Source organism: Anser anser (assembly GCF_964211835.1).
Source record: "Anser anser genome assembly, chromosome: 15".
In the NCBI taxonomy this organism is placed as follows: Eukaryota; Metazoa; Chordata; class Aves; order Anseriformes; family Anatidae; genus Anser; species Anser anser.
This window is the reverse complement of record NC_139736.1, coordinates 4,342,835-4,367,604: the sequence shown is the minus strand read 5'-3', so window position 1 is coordinate 4,367,604 and position 24,770 is coordinate 4,342,835. Positions and strand designations below refer to the sequence as shown.

General features: G+C 42.0%; 1 protein-coding gene across 10 annotated transcripts in view; it reads left to right on the top strand.

Annotated features, from left to right (window-relative positions):
* The window catches only part of SDK1 (sidekick cell adhesion molecule 1), a 395,409-nt gene that overhangs the window by 332,874 nt on the left and 37,765 nt on the right, over positions 1 to 24,770 (top strand). For 8 of the 10 annotated variants that reach the window (XM_083799697.1, XM_083799699.1, XM_083799695.1 and 5 more), the window contains 6 exons: positions 1,881 to 2,082; positions 4,085 to 4,188; positions 5,982 to 6,052; positions 10,869 to 11,004; positions 12,877 to 12,936; positions 14,840 to 14,941. In XM_083799697.1, coding sequence (XP_083655823.1) covers positions 1,881 to 2,082; positions 4,085 to 4,188; positions 5,982 to 6,052; positions 10,869 to 11,004; positions 12,877 to 12,936; positions 14,840 to 14,941 — 675 coding nt within the window. The remainder of the gene's footprint in view (positions 1 to 1,880; positions 2,083 to 4,084; positions 4,189 to 5,981; positions 6,053 to 10,868; positions 11,005 to 12,876; positions 12,937 to 14,839; positions 14,942 to 24,770) is intronic. The other 2 variants (XM_083799700.1, XM_083799698.1) reach the window with 1 other exon arrangement.

The following is a 24,770-nucleotide window of genomic DNA, read 5'->3' as shown; positions in this document are numbered from 1 at the left end:
CCTGGAACTTGTATACATAATAAATATTCTAGAGTAAAAAGATACTTACTTTCCATTAATAAAAACACATTAATATCCTTGTTGTCCTTGATAGTGAGGTAAGCAGGCATGAAAATTCCCTCAAAGATCAGCAAAATTGGTCACTTATTCTTGCCCTTTAAATTCCTGCAGTAATCCCAATATAAAACGTTATATTTTACAATGATACCTCTGATTTACAGGTCCTGAGCTGTATTGTAGCTGTATTCTCCAGACATGCTTCTGTAGAGCTCTGGATCTACATAATGGCATGATACCCTTCAGACTAGTTAGCACCAGGGACCCAGGCAGAACTGAGTCAGAAGATGTAAATGTAGCAAGAAATTAAAAGGAGTCCATTGAATCATATGGCCTGGCCTTACATTCCTGCACAAACAGCTCACCTGAACATGTGCTTGTGGCTAAATTCCCATAAATAAACTCTTTATACTAATGCTTTTGTACAAACAGTCACAAAGTGTATCTTGCAATATAGGAGATTTTAAGATCTCCCATTAGCAGCAGAAGGAAACCCAGTCATGGGAGACTGACTGCAAGATCTGACCTGCCCAAAACTGCAAGCTGGTTAAAGCTTATCAGCAGAAAGTATTAAATCCCCACATAACACTCACTTCCTTTGATAGAATAACCCTGAATACCTGTCTCAGCCTGTCAGTGTAAGGCATTGACCTTTTGCATTGTACTCTGGATCGCAGGCAGCTGGCACTGAGGGCTTCCTACAGCTAATAGCTTACAAATCTTTTGGCACCGATGACAGCAAGAGCATGCTGCAGAGAGGTGCCAAAACATATAGGAAATGTTTTTAGGGGATGGCAAACAAATAATGTGCTCGCCATACAGAGCTGTGAGGAATCATGCCATCAGAGGGATGTTTATGGAAACGAGTGCTGATGAAGTTGAATTGAATTGCTTCTCAAAAGCAAGTCACTGCAGTGTCTCCAATCAATTTCTGCTTTATTACATGCCACACATTTTAATCAGAATCAATAATCTTCATGATAAACAATTAAACAATTATTCCTCACTCTATAGAGTTTCTCTATTGAAATCGATGGAGTACAGAGACACAGTGATGGGAAAGGAGATCTATATTGAAACAGTTGGGGACTGGCATGCTCACACCTGCGTTGCCATTCCTTGCCTTGTCTAAAGGTGTACTGTTGATGACTTTGGGGAGATCTCCCTCAACATTGGCACTGGCTGGTCTGACTTTGCAGATTCGAAGTTAGTAAATGAGAAGGGAAGAAGAGGGGAGGTCTGGAAGTGAACTGAAGCAGGTATTGGGATGGACTGTAAGTTGTGGACTTGGACTGTGCTACACACCAGCCTGTTCCAGCTCATCCCTTCCTCTTCTTCATGCCTTGATTGGGGAGCAGCTGGCAGAAGAGGATGCAATGTAGCACAGAGAGAACACAGTCCCCTGGTACCAAGCAGAAAGCACAGGTTAAAAAGTGAGCTAGTTTACAGGCAAGATCTGTCAAAGAGCAGTTGTACCTGGGAGCACACCTGAGTTTCATTAAAGACTTCTTTGGTTTGCTTGGCTGCTGCTCCTGATGCTTCTTCCTTAACCTGCCAGGTTATGACCCTCAAAAGTTTGAGGTCTGCTGCTAGCAAAGTGTATGTTCAGTTATGACCTTTTATGCAGGGAGATAAGAACCAGTTTTACTGCTCATCTTTTCTGCAGAAGGTTAAGGAATGGGATGGCTTTTATACTTCATGGGGCAAATCCAAAAGTTCAGTCTCCTGTGGCATTACCACTATGAAAATCCAATTATGCTATCACATTTTCTATTAGCTTGAATAGCCTCTCAAGGCAATACCAATTTATGGTTTAATTGCAGAACGGCCAGCACCTCCCAGGCAGCTGACGACCCCCCAGTCGGATGTGTCAGCACGGAGCCTGCAGTTGAAGTGGGTCCCTGGAAGTGACGGATCTTCACCAATACGGTATTTCACGGTGCAAGTGCGAGAGCTGCCAAACGGAGACTGGCAAACCTATTCCTCTTCGATCAGCCATGACGCAACATCCTGCATCATTGAAAGGTACCGTATGAACCTGGCATGGAAATTCCAGTGCTTTCCACTTAGAGCAGTTAGAAGGCCAAAGCTAGCATCACTCAGCTTCACGGTCTTTTTGAGGGAGACAGGTTAAGTGAGGGTCACCGATCCCATTGTAGAGGTGGTGTTATGAAAAGCAATTCAGAGATTTGCTGAAGGTCATGCAATAAATCTAATTAAATTTGAATTGCAGTGCATCTTTTTGAAGCCCTTCTGAAAGCTCAGCATGATAGATAATGCTACTCAGGCTAAAGCATATGTAGCTATGCAGTGCTCTGTAAAATACAACTAGTAAAAAATCCTTTCTTTAGTGACTGATGTTAAAATCCACTCTTAATGCTGCATTGCAATTATCTCTATATAAGCTTTTCCAGATGAAATGAGAACCATTTTTATCTGTGTTTTCCATACTGAAGTTTATAGATAGCATCAGAATGTCTCAACTTTGTTATTCAGGCTTCATTATATCCTCAGCAATGCTGTTGTAATTAAAGTCCTTGTAACATCTGTGAAAACAATTGAGTGTCTATGAGAAGGTACTTGTTTTGCTGTCCATTTCCTCTATTGACCAACTAGTACAAATCAGATTATTTCTGAAAGGCTGAGAGCTTTTGCAAAATACTCAGCTCAAAGCATTCAGATACAGATTTTTCAGGTCTGTTATAAAAATATCAGTAGCTGTGACATATGGCTGCTCTCTGGTCATGTGCCAGAAGATGCAGATACATTGGTATCCTTTTGTCTGACTGTGCAGAAAAAAAAAATAAAGAAAGAAAAACTGACAATTATTGTACAGATATAAACCTGATTCATTAACCCTGGAGGTGTTATACCCGCCCTGAATTATACCCAGTATCTTTCCAGTCAAAACTTCTAAAATCAAGGAGACCAACTGTGTCCTTTAGACATGACATTGTCATTACTGAAAACAAAAGATCTGTATTTCAAGGAAGATGATTCAAATTATTAAAGTTGCTGTAGGTAAGTAATGGTGCCCTAATAGGGTGGTAGTGCTGAAAACGTTCTTCCCTCCCTTGCTAAAAGCATTTTCTTGTGAAAGTTCAGAAGAGTAGTATGTGCATGGTGCTAGAGTGCTGCCCATCAGAATGCATTATCTCTTGATGTTTAATCATTCCTTACAAGCATCTTTACTTGGGTTGTAGTCAGTGTTACATCTGCCAGCTGGTGGCTAGACACTTCCAATTAATCAGATAAATCCCCCATAACTTACAGCTCTGCATTTCTACTCTGCATGTGAATCAAAAGGCAGCCTCCCCCACACCTTCTCCCTGCCAAACCAAGCCAGAAGAATCTTTGCTAAGGTTATGTCAGCTGGAAATCGCTCTTTGCATATCTTAAAGCCCTGTGTCGATAAAAGAGCTGCAGGGAACCTGTTGTTACTGTCTTTATTAAATAATCTAGGTAATAACATTAATTTAAAATTCAGTAGGAATAAAACACGCTGATCACACGGCGTGCTGTAGAGGATTAGTCAGAAGGCTGGCGCTCTGAATTCCAATGCCAACTTCATCCTGACTCACTGGCTGACCCTGCACATCACCTGCCTCCTCTGTGCCTGTCTTCCCTCTCTGTGCACTGAGGATGAGCAAACCTGCTGGTGTGTTCAGAGGATATCTCAGGCAAAGCTTATGCAGCACCATGAAAGCCAGGTTTTGCATCCCCATGCAGCAGAGCAGTCATAGGTTGCTCCATGCACTGCACCTTAATGGCTGTTTTCTGGAGTGTGATTCAGCTCTGAATCCACATGTGTTTTTAAGAATTCAGGCCCAAGGCAATCTGAGAAGATGCTGGTGGCACTGAGGGTGTGAACACCCCCACGTCCTGGTGAAGCTGGGGGAGGCTGCAAAGAAAAGGTGGCGTGGGGAAGAGAAGCTGCCAATGGGCAGGCTGTCTTTAGAGCTTGTTATGAAGCAATTTGTGATGATGCATGGAGATTTCGTAGATGCCTTATTGTTATGTTCCACAGCCTGAATCCATTCACCTCTTACAAACTGCGAGTGAAAGCAACCAACGATATCGGAGACAGTGACTTCAGCACGGAGACTGAAGCAGTCACAACTCTGCAGGATGGTAAGCACAGAGGAGAGGCAGTTTGGGGACATTGCCATGGAATGGGTGCTCCGATGTGCTCCTGGGTTTGCTGAACCCTCTGCAATGTGATCTCCACGGTGCCTGGAGTGAAGATTCAACATCAAACGTGGTTTTGTTCATAGGAGATTGATACAGGTAGTAACGAGGTTGGGCTGAATTAATAACAGACAGTCTTAAGCGTCCTGCTGTGCCCCCAGAATGAATCATACTTTCAGGAGTCTCCAAATGGAATTAAACTCCGTTTGATTGGCTTCCAAACTCTGCACTAACCATTATCTTTGCAGAAATTGAATAATTTACAGGAGATCATTAAAAATAAATGTAGAACCGTGAATACATTTGAAGAAGTTTCTTCAATTGTTTTCACTCACAATCCACATCACTCTGCAGTACGGCAAAATTGCTGAGGTATAAGTAAGAAAGAGCACGAAGCTCCTGGAAACACGAGCATTTAATCCTGCAGATCAGGACTAATAAACTGTGAATGACATTGACAAGGCTTTTATTTTTAGCCTTAGAGATCAGCTTCTAATTCCTTGATTGTATAAAGCCAATGCCTGAATGCAGAATTAGCTCTGATGTCTTGAATGGGACTACCAATGGAGAAATGAACTCTGCAAAGTGAGAAAAAGCATTGGCATTTACCCTTAGCCTGGGAAGTAGCGTAATATTGGGATACATGTATTTATACAGTGCTCAGATTTAGTATTTAATACAGCACAAGCAATGACTAGTCAAATAGGACATGGAGATGTAAAAATAGGAAAATTTTTTGCCGAGGAATGTTTAAAGAATGTGATCTTGAAATTAGAAAAACAGGACAGAGCTTGGGGGTGTCCTAAGTTAAACAAGTATTTTTGTAGTACTTGAAGAAATGATGTGCCTAGCAGCCTTTTAAAGGCAGCTTGACTCTCCACCTTCCTGAACAAGAGCTGCTGCGTGGTGCAGGCTGTAACTGTTACTAATGAGGCAATACTGACTCACTCTTTTGGAATTCAGAATTTTATTTTCAATTCTCTTTGAACTGAAATTCAAATCCAGAGCTGTGCTGAATCCAGTGCAGTGAATCCAGAGTTGTGCTTGACCTCCTCACAATGCAACTGGGAAAGGCTGTGAAAGCTTCTCACCTCCTTAACAAACTGTGAACATTTATTCTGCTGAGCAAACCTGGTGCTGCCACTAGAGCATTACACTGCAGAGGGCTGTCAGCTCCTGATAAGCCTTCCCTTCTTTGTATGTGAGCTGCTGGAGTGTGTGCAGATGTGTTACAGGCCATGGACACAGGAATGGGTTAACCCATGGTAAATCAAGCTGTCCTAATTAAAATAACCTGGGAAGGCATGACATAGACTCTTAACAACAATGTGGGCTTGCCCCAACTATGGCAAAAATGTCATGGAAAATTTGGGAGCGGTTCGTTCATGCTTTGAAACACACACTCAGCTGGTTTAACTTCATTTTGAATTTCTAGCTAGTTGTTTGTGAGCAGCTGGCATGATGCAGCTTCCTCCAGATTTATGCCCTGAGCTTTTCTCTTATTCCTACTCAAGTTGCCAAGGCCACAGGTAGAGCAAGGAGTGTATGAGAAATGGCTGGCTTCTGCCTGGATTGCAATATTCATAGCAGCAGCATTGCATTTGAGACCCACCACATAGTGACTGGGATAGAATACTTTTTTCAGCAGTGAAGAAAAAGAATTTGATGAATAAGCTGCCTCTTTTTCACCCTGTTGCTATAACTGTTTTGGTTACCTTTTTGTGTTTCTCGTTTAGTTCCAGATGAGCCACCCAGTTCTGTGTTAGTAACTCCCCACACTACTTCATCTGTCCTTGTGCAATGGCAGGTAGGTAAAATGCAAAATCATGATGTTTCTTGTTGGCCGCAATGGTTCATCGCAATGGCTGTTTTTCTGAGCTGGAAGGAGTGTAGTAAAGGTGAAGGACTGCAGCTACTTCCCTGGTTTCCTGCTCTGGGCATATATTTTGGTGATGGATAGAAATTTCTGTTGCTTTTACTTTGTACCCTGTGAGGAAAATCTTGGGAGGTAAGAGTTTCTCTAGAGATGCCCAAGATTATTACTTTTACAGATTCTCCTGTCCTTTAATTGTTGGGCAACAGATGTGCATCTTTACATTGAGAGCGTTTAATGGCGTGTGGTATTGGTGAGGATCAGGAAAAGCTCACTGCTGTTCACATTGCATACTGCCTCCTTCAGCTGCTGAAGTAATCAGAAGTGTATGCTGTGCCTGATACCCTGCTCATACTTTGAGGAGCTCCACATGCCCTTTTGGCTTTCTGAGGGCTAAAAGCTGAGATTTCTTCACAGTAGAGGAAAGCAAGTTTCAGCGCTCCGTAATATGTCTGAGTTGGACGTGAAAGAATTCGTGCCGAGTCTGCATTTTATATACATCTTTCCTGTGCCTTCCTTTATCTTTCAATCTGATACTGGCCTCCTGGGATATGCCGGAACATTTTGTGACCCAGTGCCTGAGGCTTCTTTTTGTGGAGTAAGCATTAATAGAGGGAACCCAGTGGGGTACTGCACGTTATCTGTAACCTCTGCTGCAAAGCCTCTGCCCACCCTACTCCTGAGACAATGTCCCACACACGTAATAAGGACAGCTTTGGACAGATTGCATTAGAGTGAAAAATGTACATATGCGTTTACGGTACAGATGGGGCTCCTTGCATTTTGGAAAAAAATGTATGTATGAGGGTCTGTTTATTGCTGTGCAGAAGCACTTTAAAAATATGCCTGGCTCTACTACTGGGTTGCTGGCCCAAGTTCATGCAGCATAATACTAAGTAACAACATTGCTTACAGCATGTTGAACAAATAGGAGACATGTTGAACGGTTTTACCAAAGGAATTGTGGAGAGATGTAAATCTGTCGCCCCACTTCTGAATAAAGCCCACAGTGAAAGAAAAGGTATGCCAAAAAAAAAGGACAAAGAGAATGTGAGGCATGATGTACTGTAGAAATAAACATTCCCCCAATTGACTGATTATTGGTGTGTAGTTAATGTGAAATAGGTGGTTGTTTAGGTAATTGGATGCTTTTTATTTCATGAAAATGAAATGGGGTTGTTGTGCCAGAGCCATCTCAAGGGAGTTGTGGGCGATTATATGTCATTACTACATGTATATTAATAGGTCCTGGTAATTCAGCCGTACTATATTTTTCAAATAAACAAAAATCTTCAAGTCCCACAATAGCCTCCAATTAAGAAGTTGTTTCACAGCAGTGTTTAAGAAATAATGTAAACTGAAAACAGCAGTCAAGCTAAATGGGAGAGCAGATTTCCAAGCAAAGCTAAATTTTTAACTTTGAGCTGTGTTAATAATTCACAAAACAAACTCTAGATGCACTATCTGTGCTTTCAGCTGCTTGGTCCAATCAGTCCATTATTTTTAAATTTAAAGTAGGAAGAAAATAAGTAATTTCCATTGCGGTCTGCTGTATCAATAATGCAAGGTTATTTCAAATGTTCTGGAGGATGTTATAGTTAACGTCAGGGTTACGTACTATTCTGCTTCTACCATAGAGACAGCAATTATTCAAACTTACATTGTTTTCTTTCTTTTTTTTCAAGAGCTCTAAACTGTTTCTCTTAATTCTGTACAGCATTATGGCCTGCCACTCATAATCATTTTACCTGTTTCAGCAGATCCCTCAGGCCTTCATACAAAACCCTAAATAATCCATTACATCAAAAGCAGACTTCTGTCCATGAGAGACACACAGGAAGGGGAAGACCTGACCTTTTAGCAGAGTACCCTTTTCAGGAGAGAATCATCATTTCTGTGGCAAGGAGAAAGACAGATTTCAAGCCATTTATTTTCTGAGCTTTCCTGTCCTAAATTTAAAGAAGGGGAAAAATGGAGAATCACATGAAAGCGTAAGAAAACAATGCCTGCTATCAACAAAATCAGTGTTGTACTGCAGTGAGGAATTAAGCTTTATCTCTTAGCAGCTGTATGGCAGGGTAGGGAGGAACAGCTTCAGTAGTGTTTTCCTTTTAAGATTCTGTAGGATTTCTACCTCAACTTTTTTTTTTAAGTAAAAAAATGTTTTGATTAAAAGTTTAAATAGAAAAAGACATTGAATCCTTCCAAGAGCACCTTCCTTCTAGATAATAATTAACTGAAATACAAATCCGTGTAATATATACTCTTTTTTTTTTTTTAATTCTGCGAAGTTTTTTTCCACAATGGACAGGCTTTATAATATTGTTTCTTTTTTTCTGCTTTCTCCTCCTTTGTGGCAATGTACTATCTGGGTAGGACAATGTCTCCCTTTACCCTGTCTGTGTAAAAAACAGCCCTTGGGTTTGTGGTTTGAATCCTCCTTGCCAGATGACTGTGCAGTGCCATTAGAATCGTCACCTCCAAAACCATCAGGGCTAAAGCAGCTTCACTATAGTATAGAAAACTAAAAAGGAAAATCATGAGATTGAAAAAGGAGGGGAAAAAATCAAAATCATGCTACATATGCTAGTAATTGCTAATAAACAATCTCATCTTCTTCGTCTTGCAGAGGAGAACATTTCAGCTGGTCCATGAGTGATGGTGGCAGGCAGCCGTGGACAAGGCTGTCGCTTCGTTTAGTTTATTTGTTCAGTCCCTTGCACCAGGGCTTCAACCTGTGACTAGAAGAGGTGTTTGTACAAGAGGTTGATTTATTTGCCTTGTAAAATGAGCTCTGAGAGGGGGTATGGTTGCTCTTCTTTTAAATATAACAAAGGAGTAAACACCCTATAGGGAGAAGAACAATTTAACCCGAAAGACAATGTTAGCAGAGGAACAAATGGTTACAGACTTGCTCTGAATTATTTAGATGAGAAATTTAATGAAGTTTTCTAACCACCCAAGTAGGGAGGTTTGGAATCACTTTCCAAAGAAATACTAGGAAGCAGAAAAATTAGCTTATTTTCTGGTAGAGCTTGCTCTGTTTGTGAAAAAGGACTTTAACTAGTTGTTTTCTGCAGTCACGAAGGCCTCATCTTGATGATTCCCAAGGTCCATCACAATCTTGTGTTCCTGGATCATTCTGTAATAAAATTGCTAAATAATAGTGAAAGGCAGTCAAAACTTCTGCAAAGGATGGAGCACCATAATGAGCATGAAACATCATGATGAATGAGGTTCTCCATGCGTAGCAAGTAAAGCAAGATCCTGGGAATTTTTGGATTGCTTTCAGCAGATTCTGGGCAGGACAACTGCAAAAGAAGAAGGCTTCTTGCAAGAGCAGTTTCTGCTCCTTTTCTCGGTGGTTTGGTGTTTGTTATATACACTGGATCACATATATATATATATATATATATTTTTTTTTCTTCCATAAACTATAGTCTTTCTACTTAATTCCTTCAGCCGTTGCCCAAAGAAAACTTCTTTCCAAGGAGACAGGACAGCCATTTCTTATCTTTACTGTCCTGAGGAAGTAATGGAAGATTCTTGTCATTTCTGGAAGCAGAGTGTTAGGTTATTACCAAATATCTGCATTCTTTCCTGTAAAAATATTCTTCTTACTTTCTGCATTAAAATTACATGTGGTATTACCTTATACTCTAACAGTGTATCACACCAGTGGTTAATTTTTTAATGATGGACCGAAGGTTTCTGTAGTAAAGTTCTCAAGACTGCTAGGGATCTTCCTGGATTAAAGGCAAGATCATCATTAAAACCCTTTTCATTTATCCTTTCAGCCCCTTAAATTTCAGTACAAGAATCTTTAGAAGATAAATGGCTCAGGGCATCTTTTCTTCTCTGCAGTTCTTAGCCTGCATTAGACTCATAAAACTCATTTTTTCCCAAACATGAAGAATCTCTTTGCTTGTCCTTAATTAAGCCATTCAGACAAAAAGCTCCTTTTAGTATACTGGTTGTATATCTGTAGTTTAAGGAAGATGTGAGGGACCACTGAAGAATCCTTGCTGAGGTCTTTGGACATCTAGCAGCATGTTTCAGGGGAGTAAACACATGCATTTGGGTCAACTCAGTGGTCACATGTACAGTGCTGCTCCAAGCTGTTGTGGAGGAGACCTAGGTTTTCCCATGGCACACATGGGAAAACTATGCAACTCATCGGAGTTCATCATACTGTGACTCCTCTCTAAAAGTCTCTCTGATGCCTATTTTCATCTTCCTAATTAAAGCCAGAGTATACCAATTTTTGGTTATTTTCTCCTCGGTCATTCAGTAAAACATTGCCAAATGAAGAATAGTCTATGAACAGTCCCCAAGGAAAATAGCTTGTCTTCGGCAAAATAATTTATTTTTGTCACCTCAGAAGAAGTGAAATAATGGTTTGCTGCATTGGAGACTAGCGACATGCATTTTCAGTGATCTGTTTATGTACTTTATCACACAAATTTCTTTGGACCAAGAAGGAAAGCAGCTTATCTCTTAGAGAAGTGCATTAGACATCAATTTTTAAGTAAAGAGCCTTTTGTAATTGCCACAGCTGAGAGAAATCATCAAAGTTGCCTTTAACTTGTGCTTTTCCCATTGCACGAGTTTGTACATTGCTAATGGCTGTTTTCACCAGAGAGCACCGCGTCCCTTTGTGCAGAACTGGTGCCAGCTCCCGTCTGTCGTGTCTGATGCTTGTTGCTGAGCATGTCTTAACAAGAGTGTTCTTTGTGTGGATGTTTTTCAGCCACCTAAAGTTGAGAGTCTGAACGGCTTGCTGTTGGGATACCGCATCTACTATCGGGAGCTGGACTACGACACCGGGTCTGGAACAGAATCCAAAACCATCAAGAACCCTTCAGCTTTAAGAGCAGAGCTCACACGTAAGCCTATATTTTGGACACTATAATATTCCAAAATCCGTCTGTGCACAGACATTATGTGCACTCTTACCACATGGAAAGAGCACACAATTGTGTCCAAGAGTGCTGGGGATAATTTGGGTTTTACACATTCAGAGTGAAGATGCTGGAAAATGCTATTAACTTCTGTATGATCGGCATCACTTGTAATGGTGCACTCTAATCTGTGCCATCATGCTTGAACTGATGTTCTGTCCTCCATGTACCCTCTGATTTCCTACTTTCTGCTGTCTCCACTGGATGATTACCCTGGTTCTTTGTTCTGCCATCAGATGAAAAAGAGGGGGACTTCATTTTCCTCTGCTTGCTATTTTCTAATTTTTTTTTATAATTGACCTTTTGTTTTTCTCTTTGCAGTATAAGAAAACAGATGAGGAGAAATTTTAAGTAGCACTTCTAAAATTTTGAAGTGCTAGTCCCTGTTTTGGAAGAAAATAGCAAAAATGAGCAAGAAGGTGCATGCTTGCTGTGTTGGCCACTATTTTTTTTTTTTTTTTGGCTCACATGGAAAGAACCTTTCCAAAGAGAGGGAAGGGGATAATAGAAAAATGAAAAGGACTTTTAGACAAAGGATAGAAAGATAATCAGATAGAAGAATAGGCAGAATAAGGTTATGGGAGGTAAAGATGTGAGCACTCAGTAGCCTTACATGTACAGCCCAGCAATGAGGCATGCTCAGGGCAGGACCAGCTTTTGTCCTGTTTGATGTCAGTGGAATATTCAAAATAAGATAATACTCTATGAGCAGCAGAATATGGCTGAGTAAGACTATTTTAATATCTTTTATTGACTTCCGTGTTTCCCTGAACCCATAAAAATGGTTTCTACAAAAGCAAGGATGATTTTTGTGTGGGTGTGAAAAAAGTGGATGTTTTAAATGTAGCATAAGCTTCTAACTCTGCCCTCGTTTACATCATCAGTTCTGAACGAGAGTTCTGGGAGAGTACAGAGTTTTAACCAGAGGAGAGAAGTAAAACTCCTATAGGTGTAGGGTGTGCACAATTGTTGTTTTTTCCATACAAAGCCAAATGATTGGTTGTGTGTTTTGTCATAAAATAATGACTTTGGATGCTCTCTATTCTCATGGAGCTTGTAAAGCCTACTGTTTTCCTCTCTTCCCTCTTCTTGGCTGGCCCTGCAGCTATGTCCCTAATAGCTGTGTAGTAGAAAACACCTTGCTGTACTTCTCCAGGGAGTCAAGAGAGAACAAAAGGGTTGGAGACGAGTATTTTAATATAAACTTCCCTCTTTCTCCTCATAATATGACAGTGTTAACCTTAGTACACCTCTGTTCCTCACTGACCTGCAGTTTTGCACAGCTTAGCATATTATTACAGTTTGTTCACAGCAGGAATGTTGAATTCTGTAAGTGAAACCGTGGGAAATCTAACATACGTTTAAAGAATCAGGTCTTGTCCTATTGTAAGTGTTTGTTCTTTGTGGCCCGTGTTCCAGGTCTTTACCCTGCAGCTCCTCATGTTCTGAATTTTGCATGTTGAGAAATAAGAATGCAATACAGTGTTGAGAGATCCCCCCCTAGAAACTGTTTCCTTTTTACTCATTTATTCTATTTAATCTAGGAGTCAGAACATTTCTGTGTTGTATATTTGTGAGATACTCTGTTTGAGGAGGAAATGAAAGAACCCGTGTGAGTGAGATGCTTTTGATGTGTTACAAGAGTGATGTGGTTTTATTGCCCTTCAAGGTATGGTCCTAAAGCTCAAATTGTGTATGTGTGTGCTGCATCATTTGCCTCTGTCTCTGCTGTACATCATTTGCAATAACTGTTTCCGTGCACTGTAACAAGCTTTCTGCTTTGCTTACCCTGAATAGCCCAAAGCAGCTTCAAGACAGTGAACAGCAGCTCTGCATTAACGACGTATGAATTAACACGTAAGTGCACATTGCCTTTAGATGAGACTCTTTTTAATGGCTCAAAATACAATATAGGCAAACTCCTATGGTTCTCCTCAGTGGATCTAGCAGAAATCAACACAGATTAATGATTCTGCTTTCTTGAGTTTCTTTTTCTTTAAGCTTTTGCTTTCCCTACATCAAAAGACATTGATGATGCAAGTAGGTAGCTGTTGTAAAAATGTGGCTGCTGGGAAGGTAAAACATTATTGACTGTAACAACCCAGTATTGCTGATGCTAAATGAATTTTGATTTGCTTGCTACATATTCTGCAGTCCATCTGAGTTTAGCTGTATCACATCATTAGTCTTATGATTCAAACATCGCAATGCTCAAGCTTTCCTTGGAGTATGAGGCCAGTTTAGAGAGGGCCCAATGAATTTATATGCGTCTCCAGAGGTGTTTTCAATTGGAAATGAATAAAATAGCATTCGACAGAGTTAAAAGGCAAGTTGCTTTGTAGTGATGATGGTTCACTAGATAGGTTTTGCCCAAGGCTTTTGAGTCACAGATTGTGATGGGCTAAAAAAAATATGAAACCCTATCCCCAGTGAAACTTGCATGCATGAACTCTCATATGTTCCATTTTCTTCCACATCCAGTTAACACTAAAATCTCCCTTGTGGCTTTTCATGGCAGCGATTAAAGTTTCTCTGTACCAGCTGCCTAGTACTATACTTCCAATCAAGAGCTATATATCTTACATTATTTTTTTTATTTATTAACACACTAGCAAAATGTTAGTGATGTATTGGATATCGCTTACAGTATACCTGGGACCAGGGAATGATGCTGAACTCTGCGTCAGATAAAGGTGCAAGACACTTGTACACACTTCTGTGAAACTGAAACTTGAAGACCCTGTATGATTAGACTTATTGAACCTTACCAAACCAATGACATAGCATAACAGAGATAAGGGTACGATGTGATTCGTAGATAACAGAGAAAATTCATGGCAAGGGGAGAAATTTGGACCCCTGGCCATACATGTCTTAATTCAATGATCATTTGAATACAGCAATTTATAGTATCGATCTTTTTCCTACTTTAATTTCACTGTGAAATATTTTTAGATGATTTTTTTTTCTGATAGGATTGATTCTTTCATTCTGGAAATGCAAAATCTGAAACTGCTGAGCTGCTGTCTCGTCTAATGATGTTGACAGGGTTCTACTCCACCCCCATTTACATCGATTAACTACCCCCATATCATTGTGTTTTCTTGCCTTTTTCACACTGCTTTCATTCTTGTACCTCATCTGCAAGAGCGATTTTTATATGCCAACAAAGAAATTGGTTGCCTGGTGGCCAAACAGAGCCCACACTTCAAATTCTACTTTCTCTTTGTGACTGTTGCTTAAACTGTGATCGCTTTGAGGGAGCAAGATGTACTTGAATATTTTGCATGGGACTGCGAATTCCCTGCTGCAGCAGTGACATTCTCTAGCAGTGCAGCTGCTAAATGACTCACCAGGTGAAAGTCCCAGGGTTAGGCAAAGGCTTGAAGCAGTGCTCTGTCCTACCAGGAGAGGAAATTAAAATGAGCTCAAATGGTGAACATTCAAAGCAAAGTCCTGCCTTTTCCCTGTCACCAGGAATGACCTAGAGATGTTCCCCTAGCTAGTTACCCATCAGGGATGATCCTTCTTACTGGAGCAACAGAGTGAAGAAACACTGGAAAATCTTGTCATCTCATTGCAAAGATCTTTCTTAATTATGCGATTCCTGCTTTGATGTGTGTATTAAGGAAGGATGGAAGTAGACATCACACTGTTCTAAGGCTGTATTTCATGAGAGAAGTGTGGTAACAGAGTATAAGAAATGTCAATAAAGTAATACAGGGTAAGTAATAATATTTAATATAATTTGCATTTTCAGAGTTGAAGAAATACAAGAGATATGAAGTGCTGATGACTGTGTATAATGTAATTGGTGAGAGCCCTACCAGCACGCCAGTGGAAGTGTTTGTGGGTGAAGCAGGTAGGTAAAAAGAAAATAAATATTATTTTTTTTAAAGTGCCATCAAGTTCTGATATTCTCCAAACATTGGGAAAGGGCTGCTTGGAAAAATTGCACAGGCATGATCACTAACAGGTTTTCTGTAGCGTCCTCTCCTGGAATAGGTTGGCTCTGACAGCTTCTTGCCATTTGAAAGCCAGATGGTCTACAAGAATAAGGGAAGAGGGTGCATCTGAAAGAAAGAAGAGGAAATCTTTTTGGAGTCGCAGGAGGATGACTGTTCATACCAAATTAGCTTGAGGGGAAAATTGACTCAAGTTAAAGAAGTAAAAAGTAGAGCATAGGAAAGCCACAAGGGAAAAGAAACAAAACTGCAAAACAAGGGAGACTTGGAAAGCTGGTTCTTTTATTTTATAGCTCTGTAGAGACATTGCCTGTGCCCCACATCTTGCTGTATTTTTATGCTCTTGAAGTCAGGAAGACATTGTGTCCGGTTTAATGCTAGCTCTGGAGTCACAGATGATGATTACTCTCAAGAACATGCAGACTTCCTATGCCTGCATCCAGCTTCTACCTAAGCTGTGTTTCAGTGCACTATTCGTGCCATTACTTATTATGGCTGTAGTGCATGAATTCGGGCTGTATTTCTGAAGTGTAACTGGCTGATCAATTTTAAATCCCTCCATTGGAAGGCCAGAGGCAGAAATCAGGACAAGAGAGTTAACTAGGCACTTCTTTGAATGCTTTGTGGAACAGGTGATTTTGCAGAGCACAGATAACACACAGCTGAGGCTGTTCTTCTCGGTAACTCTAGCTGAGCAGCCAGCGCAGGACTGGAATAGCTGATGTCTTCCTCACAGCCCCAGTGGCGGTGCGGTATTTACGGTGACCCCAGCTGGAGAGAGACTGGTGCTGAAATAGTTGTTAGTTATGGTATCAATTTCTGCAGCAACATCTTTTGAAGCTTAAAACAAGAATAGGCAGCAGCATGCACCCTCCTGTTGTTCAGTCTGCTGCCGGGAACAAATCTGACTGCACTTTTGTTCTTCTTTCTCAAGGCTAGGATGTAAAAGTTATCAAACTCGGTGCTAATACATTTTGTTGTTATTCATTAAATATATTGCTCAAAACTCAGTAAAGCACAGGGTCTTTTTTAAACTCTGCTCAACCTTTCCATTTCAAATAAGGTGTACCAGTCGCTATCTTTCTCCAAAAACATCATAAATTAATCAGAGCAGCATGGTTCTGGAGAAACAGTTGGCAATATTTACATTTTTTCTAGTTTGCTGCTGCTCCAGCTTCCTTCTGTAACTGCAGCAAAGGAAGCCCCAAGTGGAGCCAACTGTATCTGGCTTCAGAATAGATTTTTGTTTCAGAACTAAAAATCTCACTGCTGCAAACTGAGCCAGCAACTACATTTCTACACGTGTACACAGCACAGAAAATCAGCTGGGGAAAACAAAGAGATGCTGGTATATCATGTCTCTCTTATTGTAACTCAGGGAACAGAACAGTGGAAGGAGCAAAACTTGGGAGGAAACAGATATGCAGGAGACCTTTCACAGGCAGGCAGGGCTGGTGTTTCTGAAGTTGTAGCATGACTCAGTGTGATTTGTAGAGATCCTGGATTTACCTCTGGTTCGGGACAATCTGGATTCATGCAGTAGAAGTGATGAACGTAGGAGCTTCCTGCAGATTTTCACACTTGTTGTGTGAAGTTACTATGCTTTGTTATATAACCGCTTCTTCCACCTCCAGAGCCGACTGTGATTTATGCTGTGAGCAAAGTGATTGGAGCTGGTACGGCAATTTAAGTTTTAAATTGACTTGTGACACCTTTGAGTTAAAGTGTGCTGTGGAAATACAAGTTTTTGTTATTGTTGTTTGCTTGATGTTCTTACCTGTGGTAAAGGCAGTTAAGTAGCAAGCTGGAAAAAATGGGTCTGCTTAGCTTTGACGATGGGTCACCCATGTAAAAAATAGAGAAATCTTTCTCAGTAAACAACAGATGCTGGCAATGTGATCACAGCACTGCACACAAAGTAACTGAAGGGGACCAGCCCTGGGAAGACCCTGGATAATTTAAGTGCAAATACTGTTAAATGGTGCTTTGTTTTGCTGTTAGGGTTGCAGTAATTCTGGTAGGTGTGAGAAGATTCCTTTCAGTTGTAGAAAGGAAAATACAGCATATGCCTTAAGGGGGAATGTGCAGTATTTAAGCCAGCACAGTGAAAATACCCAACTCTGTTGAATTCATGGTGTTTTGTACAGCATGGAGCATCCAAAAATCATACTGACGGTTGATGTGCTGTGCAGGATGAGAACAGTAAATGACCCGTCTCTGTCCAGTGCAGCCAGATAATCAGTGCAGAAGAAGAAGCATCCACAAATCCTTCCTTTGCTCTTGCCCTCTCCCCTGCTAGATTTGAAAGTTGTCCAACCGTTGTACCTGGATTTTTACAGTAAGAACTCAAGTGAGCAATGGAGCCCCCTAACAAACTCAGAAATAAATAAACAAATAAATACACCATTAAAACCATCCTTCTGGCAGTTTTGCAAATCAAACAAGTAAAAAGCACCAGAACGAGGAGTTTCTTTCGAGCACGTTGTTCAGCCGTACCCAAACCAGCATCCTCCTCAGGCAATTCGTGTGCTCAGCTCTCGTTTGGGTCTGACCAAGGGGTAGAGAGAGATTTTGGGAGCTCCATGAGAACAACCTGCTGGTAGGCGAAGGGCCAGACGTGAATGACAGCTCCTGTATCCTGAGCAGCCGGTTAAACTAAGGGGCTGGATGCAAGCAGGCTTTGTTTTGTTTTGTTTTGTTTGCTATAGGTGGACCAAAACTTTTCTCCCAGCAGTTTTCTCCCATAAGATGAAACAACCCAACGAAGGCTCCATTTTTTGTTCTGTCTGCGTGTTTGCAAAACTCCATGATGTGGAGAGCAAACCTTCCCCATGCCAGGAGTCCGGGCAGGGACTGTGCAGTGCACGGGAGAGCACTGCACTGTCTGGTCCCTCTGAGCAGAGCCGGTGCTGTCCCCACCTGCATCGAGCCTCTGGATTCCTCCCCTGCACGGCCTTAAGCTCCATGTAGTAGGTAAATGGGTAAAAAAAAAAAAAAAAAAAAAAAAGCCTATTTAGATGTGGCTGCAGCTCTGCCCTGCTCGTTAGAGAGCCACGTGCAGCTCCTGACAAATGACAGAAAAACTGAAAGCCGCCACTTGCAGAAACGAGGAAGGGAGTTGCAGCCCCTTCGGCAAGCCCCCCCTTTCGCCTTGTTAATTCATTTAACAGTTGAGCTGTCAGGGACTCCAGCTTTGATTGGGAAGGCAGTGAGTGTTCAGCGAGAGTCTGGGTACTGATAGTCGTCCCAGCCCTAAATGCAGCTGCTACCAGAGGTGCTGTTCTGCTTGACTGAAATTAAGACCCTGTTAGAGGAGCCACTACATCAAGTGCATTATTTTACCAGCTTGCTGTCGCTATCTGATTGTGTGGTGGGCTCTGGAGTTCAGGAGGCTCCACCACCTGCATTTTAATTAAACAGAAATCACAGGTTTGGGGCACGCGTGCCTCACCTAATTTGGGATGGTGAATAAAATGGAAGGCGGCAATACAAATCCTGCAGTAACGAGCCTGCAGCCTCCAGTGCTTTTCCTATATACTGCAAAGCTGTTCTGGATGACAAATAATGGAATTCATAATTTCTTCCAGCAGCTGCTGCTGGAGAAGAGCGTGTGTATGTGTGGAGAGGAGGTAGCAGAAGGGGTGAAGTACGCTGAGAGATGCTTGGCTTTGAACAGGTTGTAAATCCATTCGTGTGGAGAGGGGAGTGATGTGTGTCATTATAACTGATGGTGACACTGGTAACCTTCAGAATTCACAAGAACTGATGAGGCTGGTTTGTTGTTCTTTTTAATAATGTTCTTTTTAATAATGATCTCTGAGAGCTCATTCTGCTAAGGGAAAGGGAAGGAGCGACGAGCTGGGAAACGGAGATCCCCTTCTAAGAAGTACTCCGCTGAAATGCCGCTTTGGTTGCTAACATCGGAAAAGCAGGTTTCCTCTCCGTCTTACTTTCATCAAAGTGAAACCATAGCTTAGAAAGGAACAGGAGTGGGACAGAGGGATGACTGCTTCTCTTCTCTTACACTCTTCAAAAACTTGAATTTACCCCCTTGATGCAAAGCTTGCAAATGCCAAAGTATTTTCATCTCTTCCTGCAGGCCTCATTCTTGTCGTGTGTTCGTACAAAATACCTTACGTGGTCTCGCCTCCCTGTTCTAGGTCACTTTCTGGAGAAGGGAGTCCCTCAGCTCTACCTCGGGCCCCCTTTCTCTTCCAGCACGGAAGCTTTATCTCCTTCTGTGCCCCAAACGTAGCTGAGAAGATGCTGTACGGAGAAGTCCCCTGCGCCTCCTTGTTAACAGCCTACAAGAAGAATGACAGCATTTCAACACATTAGAACTGGCAGCTTCAATCAGTCTGCTGTGGCCCCCTCGGCTGTTTTCTCCTATCTGTCTGGGACACGTGCGTTCTGCCTCTCAGTGGCTGGCTGTGCCTATGCAGATAGGCTCCGCGTTGCTGCTGGCACAGCTAGAAGAACTGGGTGGGCATTTCCATCCCAGACTCCACTGAAGGAGGGAAGAGAGGGATTATCGTGGCCATTTCACACTGCAGTTGTCTAAAACCTGTCAGCCTAGGGACAGTATCTTCCCTTGATAAACAAAAGGGGAGGGAGGGAAGCTATTGGAAAGTGGTATAATAAAGAAATCACTGGTTTCGCTTTCTTCAACTTTAAACAAAGGGATTGACCTTCCTTGGCATTTTGGAAGTGCCAAGCCTTTGATATGTTAGGGTATTTGCGTTTTAATTTTTGACAATTCTGAACATCAGCAGAAGGCTACTTTTGGGGGATGGCAGGGTGTTTGAAACATTGATTTTACTTTCCCTTCATCTTCAATATAAAAAATCTTGCAAAGCTGTTGCAATAACAGGCATGTCCTGCTCCAGGCTTGACACTGGGTTTTCATCCTGTCCCCAGTGCCTTTCTCTCTAAGCCACTGAGCTCGGAGTTAAAGATCCAAGCGAGGTTCACCAACAACGTGCTAAAAGAACAGAGTAAAATCAGAGCAGAGCAAGGAAGGAAAACTATAGGAAGATGCTGGGGGAAAAAAAAAAGTGAAGAGACCTCTCCCACTCCGAACAGGATATAAATCTCTTTTCTGCTTCTCTTGCATTACTGGAAGCCATTACAACTCCATCCCCTAAATCCCAACAGCACTCCCTTTCAGACAGCAGGATCAGCCACTGGGTAGATCATATCAGTACTTTGTGGTGTATTTTAAACTCCAGACTCGCTGTATACGTGGTTTCCACTTGGGGCTTGTCTGCAGCTAGTCCAATTTGGATTTGTTGTTCCCATCACTGCTCCACTGGTGGTAATAGCAGTATAGATAGCACTCAGTTGCATTATCTAATCCTGCAGGGTTATGACAGCATAGTAAAAAATAACAAACTAAAGCGTGCCTACATTAGAGCATTAGTCGTTGCTTGTTACCGGTGGAGCTGCACTGCTGGGGAATTATGGATATGAATTTCCTCGATAAACCTTAGCTCCATTTCCTACTCCAATTGGCTATTTTTGAAGGGTAATTTTAAGTTCTTAATTTGTATATAGATGAGTGCAGAGGTTTCAGAATTAAACTTCAGAATTTGGTAACTTAGCTCAGTAGCTGATCTTAGAACGGTAAAACAGAAAGTAACCGTGCCAGTGTGAGTCTGTGGAAGAAGTGTCCTTAATGTCAACATGTCAAAAAGACATCCCTGCAGCTCTCTGGAGACTGAAATCTAATGTCAAGGCAGAAGGAAGCAGACTCTAAGTGGGAGTTATACTGCTGTCAAAGCAAGTTATTCTGCCATACAGGAAAAGGAATTTTAAGAGAATTTACTAGAAAGCAGTGGCCAGATTGAGACATAGATTTGATGGGTTTATTTGACATCTTTAATTCTCCATTGATGATCCAGAAGCTCCCTAAAATGATTTGCAGTGTTTTCATGCTGCAAGTAAAAGCTGAATGTGCGCCTCATTAACAGCTCATTAAGTTGTTAATATTGGTCATAAGCAGCCTTTGGTACAGCACAATGCTTTATACAGTGCAGCAGCTCCTGCCTAGCTCTGGTTTAATTGCCTCTTTTTATCACATCTCAATGTGGGAAAGATGTTTCTGTCCAACCAAAAATCTAATCAGGTTTTGATCAACTGAGCTTCCTTATCTCTTCCACTGCTATTGCTGGCGTAGGTGGTGTTGGGCTGCAATTGCCACGCGATGTTTTGCCCGGATGATGAACTTCTGTCTCGCAAACCCACCAATTTGATGTCGATTTCAGCACTGACCGTAGCCTGAGACAGACGTACTATCTGTACTTGAATTCATCATCAGGACTCCCGCCTTTGTTCTGTAGCTGGTGCAAGCAGCAGTGGGAGCGATAGGACAAATTGGCCGTTCACAGTTCTGCTGCGGTGTTATATGGCCTGTGAAGAGCTGAGTGCGGGGACATCCCTGCGCAGAGGGCAGAGGGATGAGAAGTCTGATCGTGTATGCAGAGCCTTACTGAGCTGACAGCAGAGCTACTCCATTAAAAGCAAAGGAATTAACCTTCCTTTCAAAAACATGAGCAATCTGTAATAAAGTAAAATGGACCATAAATTGCGCTGGTAAAGAAGTGGGGAAGCCCCTGGCTGATAGCTCATATTCAAGCAGACCCAAGCTAGAGTTGGAGTATTTTTGACTAAAGGGTTGTAATGCAGCCAGATTTGTTTACTCTAATTGCACAGTCCTGCTCTGCTTGTTTTGCTTCATCCTGGGATACGTGAGCAAAATGTAGCTTTTTTCACACGGGTCTCAGCTCCCGTGGCTTTGTCTCCACTGGATGGCTTTGCTGTGAAGCCAGCTGTAGAGATGCACAGTTGGTTTTCTCTTCTGACATCTGTTTGCTGTATCCATCGTCAGTCATGGTACTGAAGGCATTTCAGGTTGCCTGTTGTAGACTGAAAGCAAAAAAATTGCCATTCTTATTATGAAAGTATGAATTAGCAATATTCTAAAACATTAGGGCTGCAAAGATCAAGACACTAACATGGTATCAGTGATAGAAGACCACAGTAATGAATTCACAGATACTATGATTGTAAAATAAACTAAGAGACAACTTTCACTCAGAAGTTTAGAAGATATAAATTTAGACTCTCTCTCTCCAGGACCATGGGATTACACTCCTCAAAGGTTTCCCTGGGGTTCCCTGACCATTGCAATCTGTAAATCCTAAATTAATCCCTCACTGGAGGTCAACTATACGACTTGCTTCAAAAGCCGCAGGGAAAGGTTATCTCAGTAGCAGATCTTGCCTGCTGAGTTTGACTTTTTTTGATACAGCTTTTAACGTTTGGGATATGGCAAACCCAGTGGAGATCCACCCTAATTATTAGATATGTTCTCCTGACTTTAGGGGAGCATAAGGAGTTGTCGGCGCTTATTAGGCTGCAGTAGGTGCTGCTGTTAGCGAACACTAAGTGGGTGCTTTTTGTCTGCTGCCATGAACTTGTGGTATTATGATATTAGTGTGTGGGATTAACAAGTTATAATGAGAGGAATATGAGTGTAAATGGTGGAGGAGTCGTCTCAGGTATCAGCCTGAGAGATGGTCTGAAGTGAGTAGCGTTGCTGCTGTCTAATGGACGGACTTTTTTAAGAGAACTGAGAGTGGTACTTTCCCACATGGTGCTGCTCCCACTCCTGGTGCAAGTGGGAGAGGAGTTGGGCTGGAGCACCAAACACTCGGCAGTCCTTCGCCACCTCGTGCATCCTTGAACAACCTTCAGTACCTCCTTGGGGGGTGAATCCTGCACTCATCAGAGCTGACACTGCTCCTAGTTACACAACTTTCACACTGGGTTAGCTCCACTTGCTTTAGTGGAACTAACCCTAATTTACATTGATGTGAGAAGGGATTTCAGCGTGTGGGTTTACACCAGCATGTTTGCTTGCGCATACCTAATGCATGTCAGACTCCTGCTGTTCCTGCTCGTGGGTCTATCTCTGCTGACTGATGGGTTGCCTTTGTGTGAGAATATTCTTGTTGAGAGAGAGAAAATAGAGAAAAAAAAGCATATTTTATTATTTTCCCCTTCCCGTTTTAACCACCTGTATGCCCTTTCCAGAGGCAGTCTGACAGTTTTGTAAGGGCTTTACTTCTGGGTCGGTTGTTCTCGGTCTCTTGATGGATAATCTCAGTATGCAATGTGATAGCCTATTTTAGGTTTTTATTGGCTAAGTAGAACTGCGGGCTTCAGCAAAAGCCAAGTGTGTAGCTTTTGTTTGCAGGGTCTATTTCACAGTACCACTCTACAGTGTGCGCCTTGGTTTAGGCATTGTGCTGTGAACACAGTAACTTTTCCGCATCACTCGGATCATGTCTGCCCCAGGAACATCCTGGATTGCACGTAGCTCATTGGGAAAACTGAGCTCCGTGTTAAAAGATCAGCAATCACTACACCAGTGTTTTCACCACTCCTGGAAGAGATGGTGAGGGAGAGGATGAGAATTACTTCTGCTTGATTCACTTGCCAGTTTATAAAGGTTCTTCATGAATAAGTCATATCCGTGGAGGTTTCCTCAGAACACGATTGCCTCCTTAGTTTGAAAAAATGGCATTGGCAGATAACCTCCTAGAGTCTGGGCCCATGGAAAGAATACCCATTTCTAGTCCTTGTTTCATTTCAATGTTTTTTTTCCAATACGTGTGGTGAATGTGATCTCTCCTTTAACCACCTGCATCCCTCTATATACCACTCCAGAAGGCTGACTGTATGCCTGGACGATGTTGGGAAGCCCTCCAGTGCTTAGCAGAGAAGCTGGGTGTGTTACTCTTGGGTATCATTAGCAGCTGCTTTTATTTACAATTTTTCATGACCTTAATAACCTTAGAAATGTGATGTGGTGAAACATGGCTACTGCATAGCACGTAGTATACAGGCAGGGGGCAAGTCTTTGCCTACCCAGATAATAAGGTACAGAGGAAAGTAGTGGTGGGTGCTCTAGGTTCCTCAGATCCCCATTCTGACAGCTTTTCTTTCCCCTCACCACCCCTTCTTTCCCACCAAGGTAGGTTTGTCTTTCTTTCTTTTTTGGCTCGATTAGACTGTGCTCCCTCTTCATCAGTGCTGGCGAGGGTGAAAGAGTTCTTCTTCAGGTTAGTCTTGTATCGACTTCTCTTGGTCTCTTGTACGCTAGGAAATGTTTCAATCTCTCTAACACTGATCTATGCAATCTTGTAAATCAGCACATAATTCAACACCCTGAAGAACGGGTTATTTCCTACTTAAAGCCGGCTGTTTCCAGCTGCCCTCCAGTAGGAGGTTGGGCTTCTCAGAGGTAGGGGAGATCAGAGAGCTCCTTTTCTCAGACTCGGGTCAAGTCACAGGGCGACACAAGCCTGTCGAGGCTGGTAACTGGCAGAGCACTAGGTTTTGGTGCCAAATTGTGATGCCTGAATACGAGAGTAAGAGCATCATCAGGTCCGGTGTTAGCAAACAGAGTTGTGTCAGAGGGGTTAAGGATGTCAATATATGTGCTTTTGAATGTGGATCTGCCTGTCCTACTGCATCTGAAATACATCTGAGTAGCCCCAGAAAGAGCAGCTCTTGGGGGGAAAAAAAAAAAAAGTATGTACTTCCATCACAAAATGTAGCCTTGCTTAAAACAGGCAGAAATTGGTGGGAAACATCTTTTACATTCTAAATATAGCTTGTACTGCCTTGTCACAGCAGAAAGCAGCTTCACAGTTGCTGTTT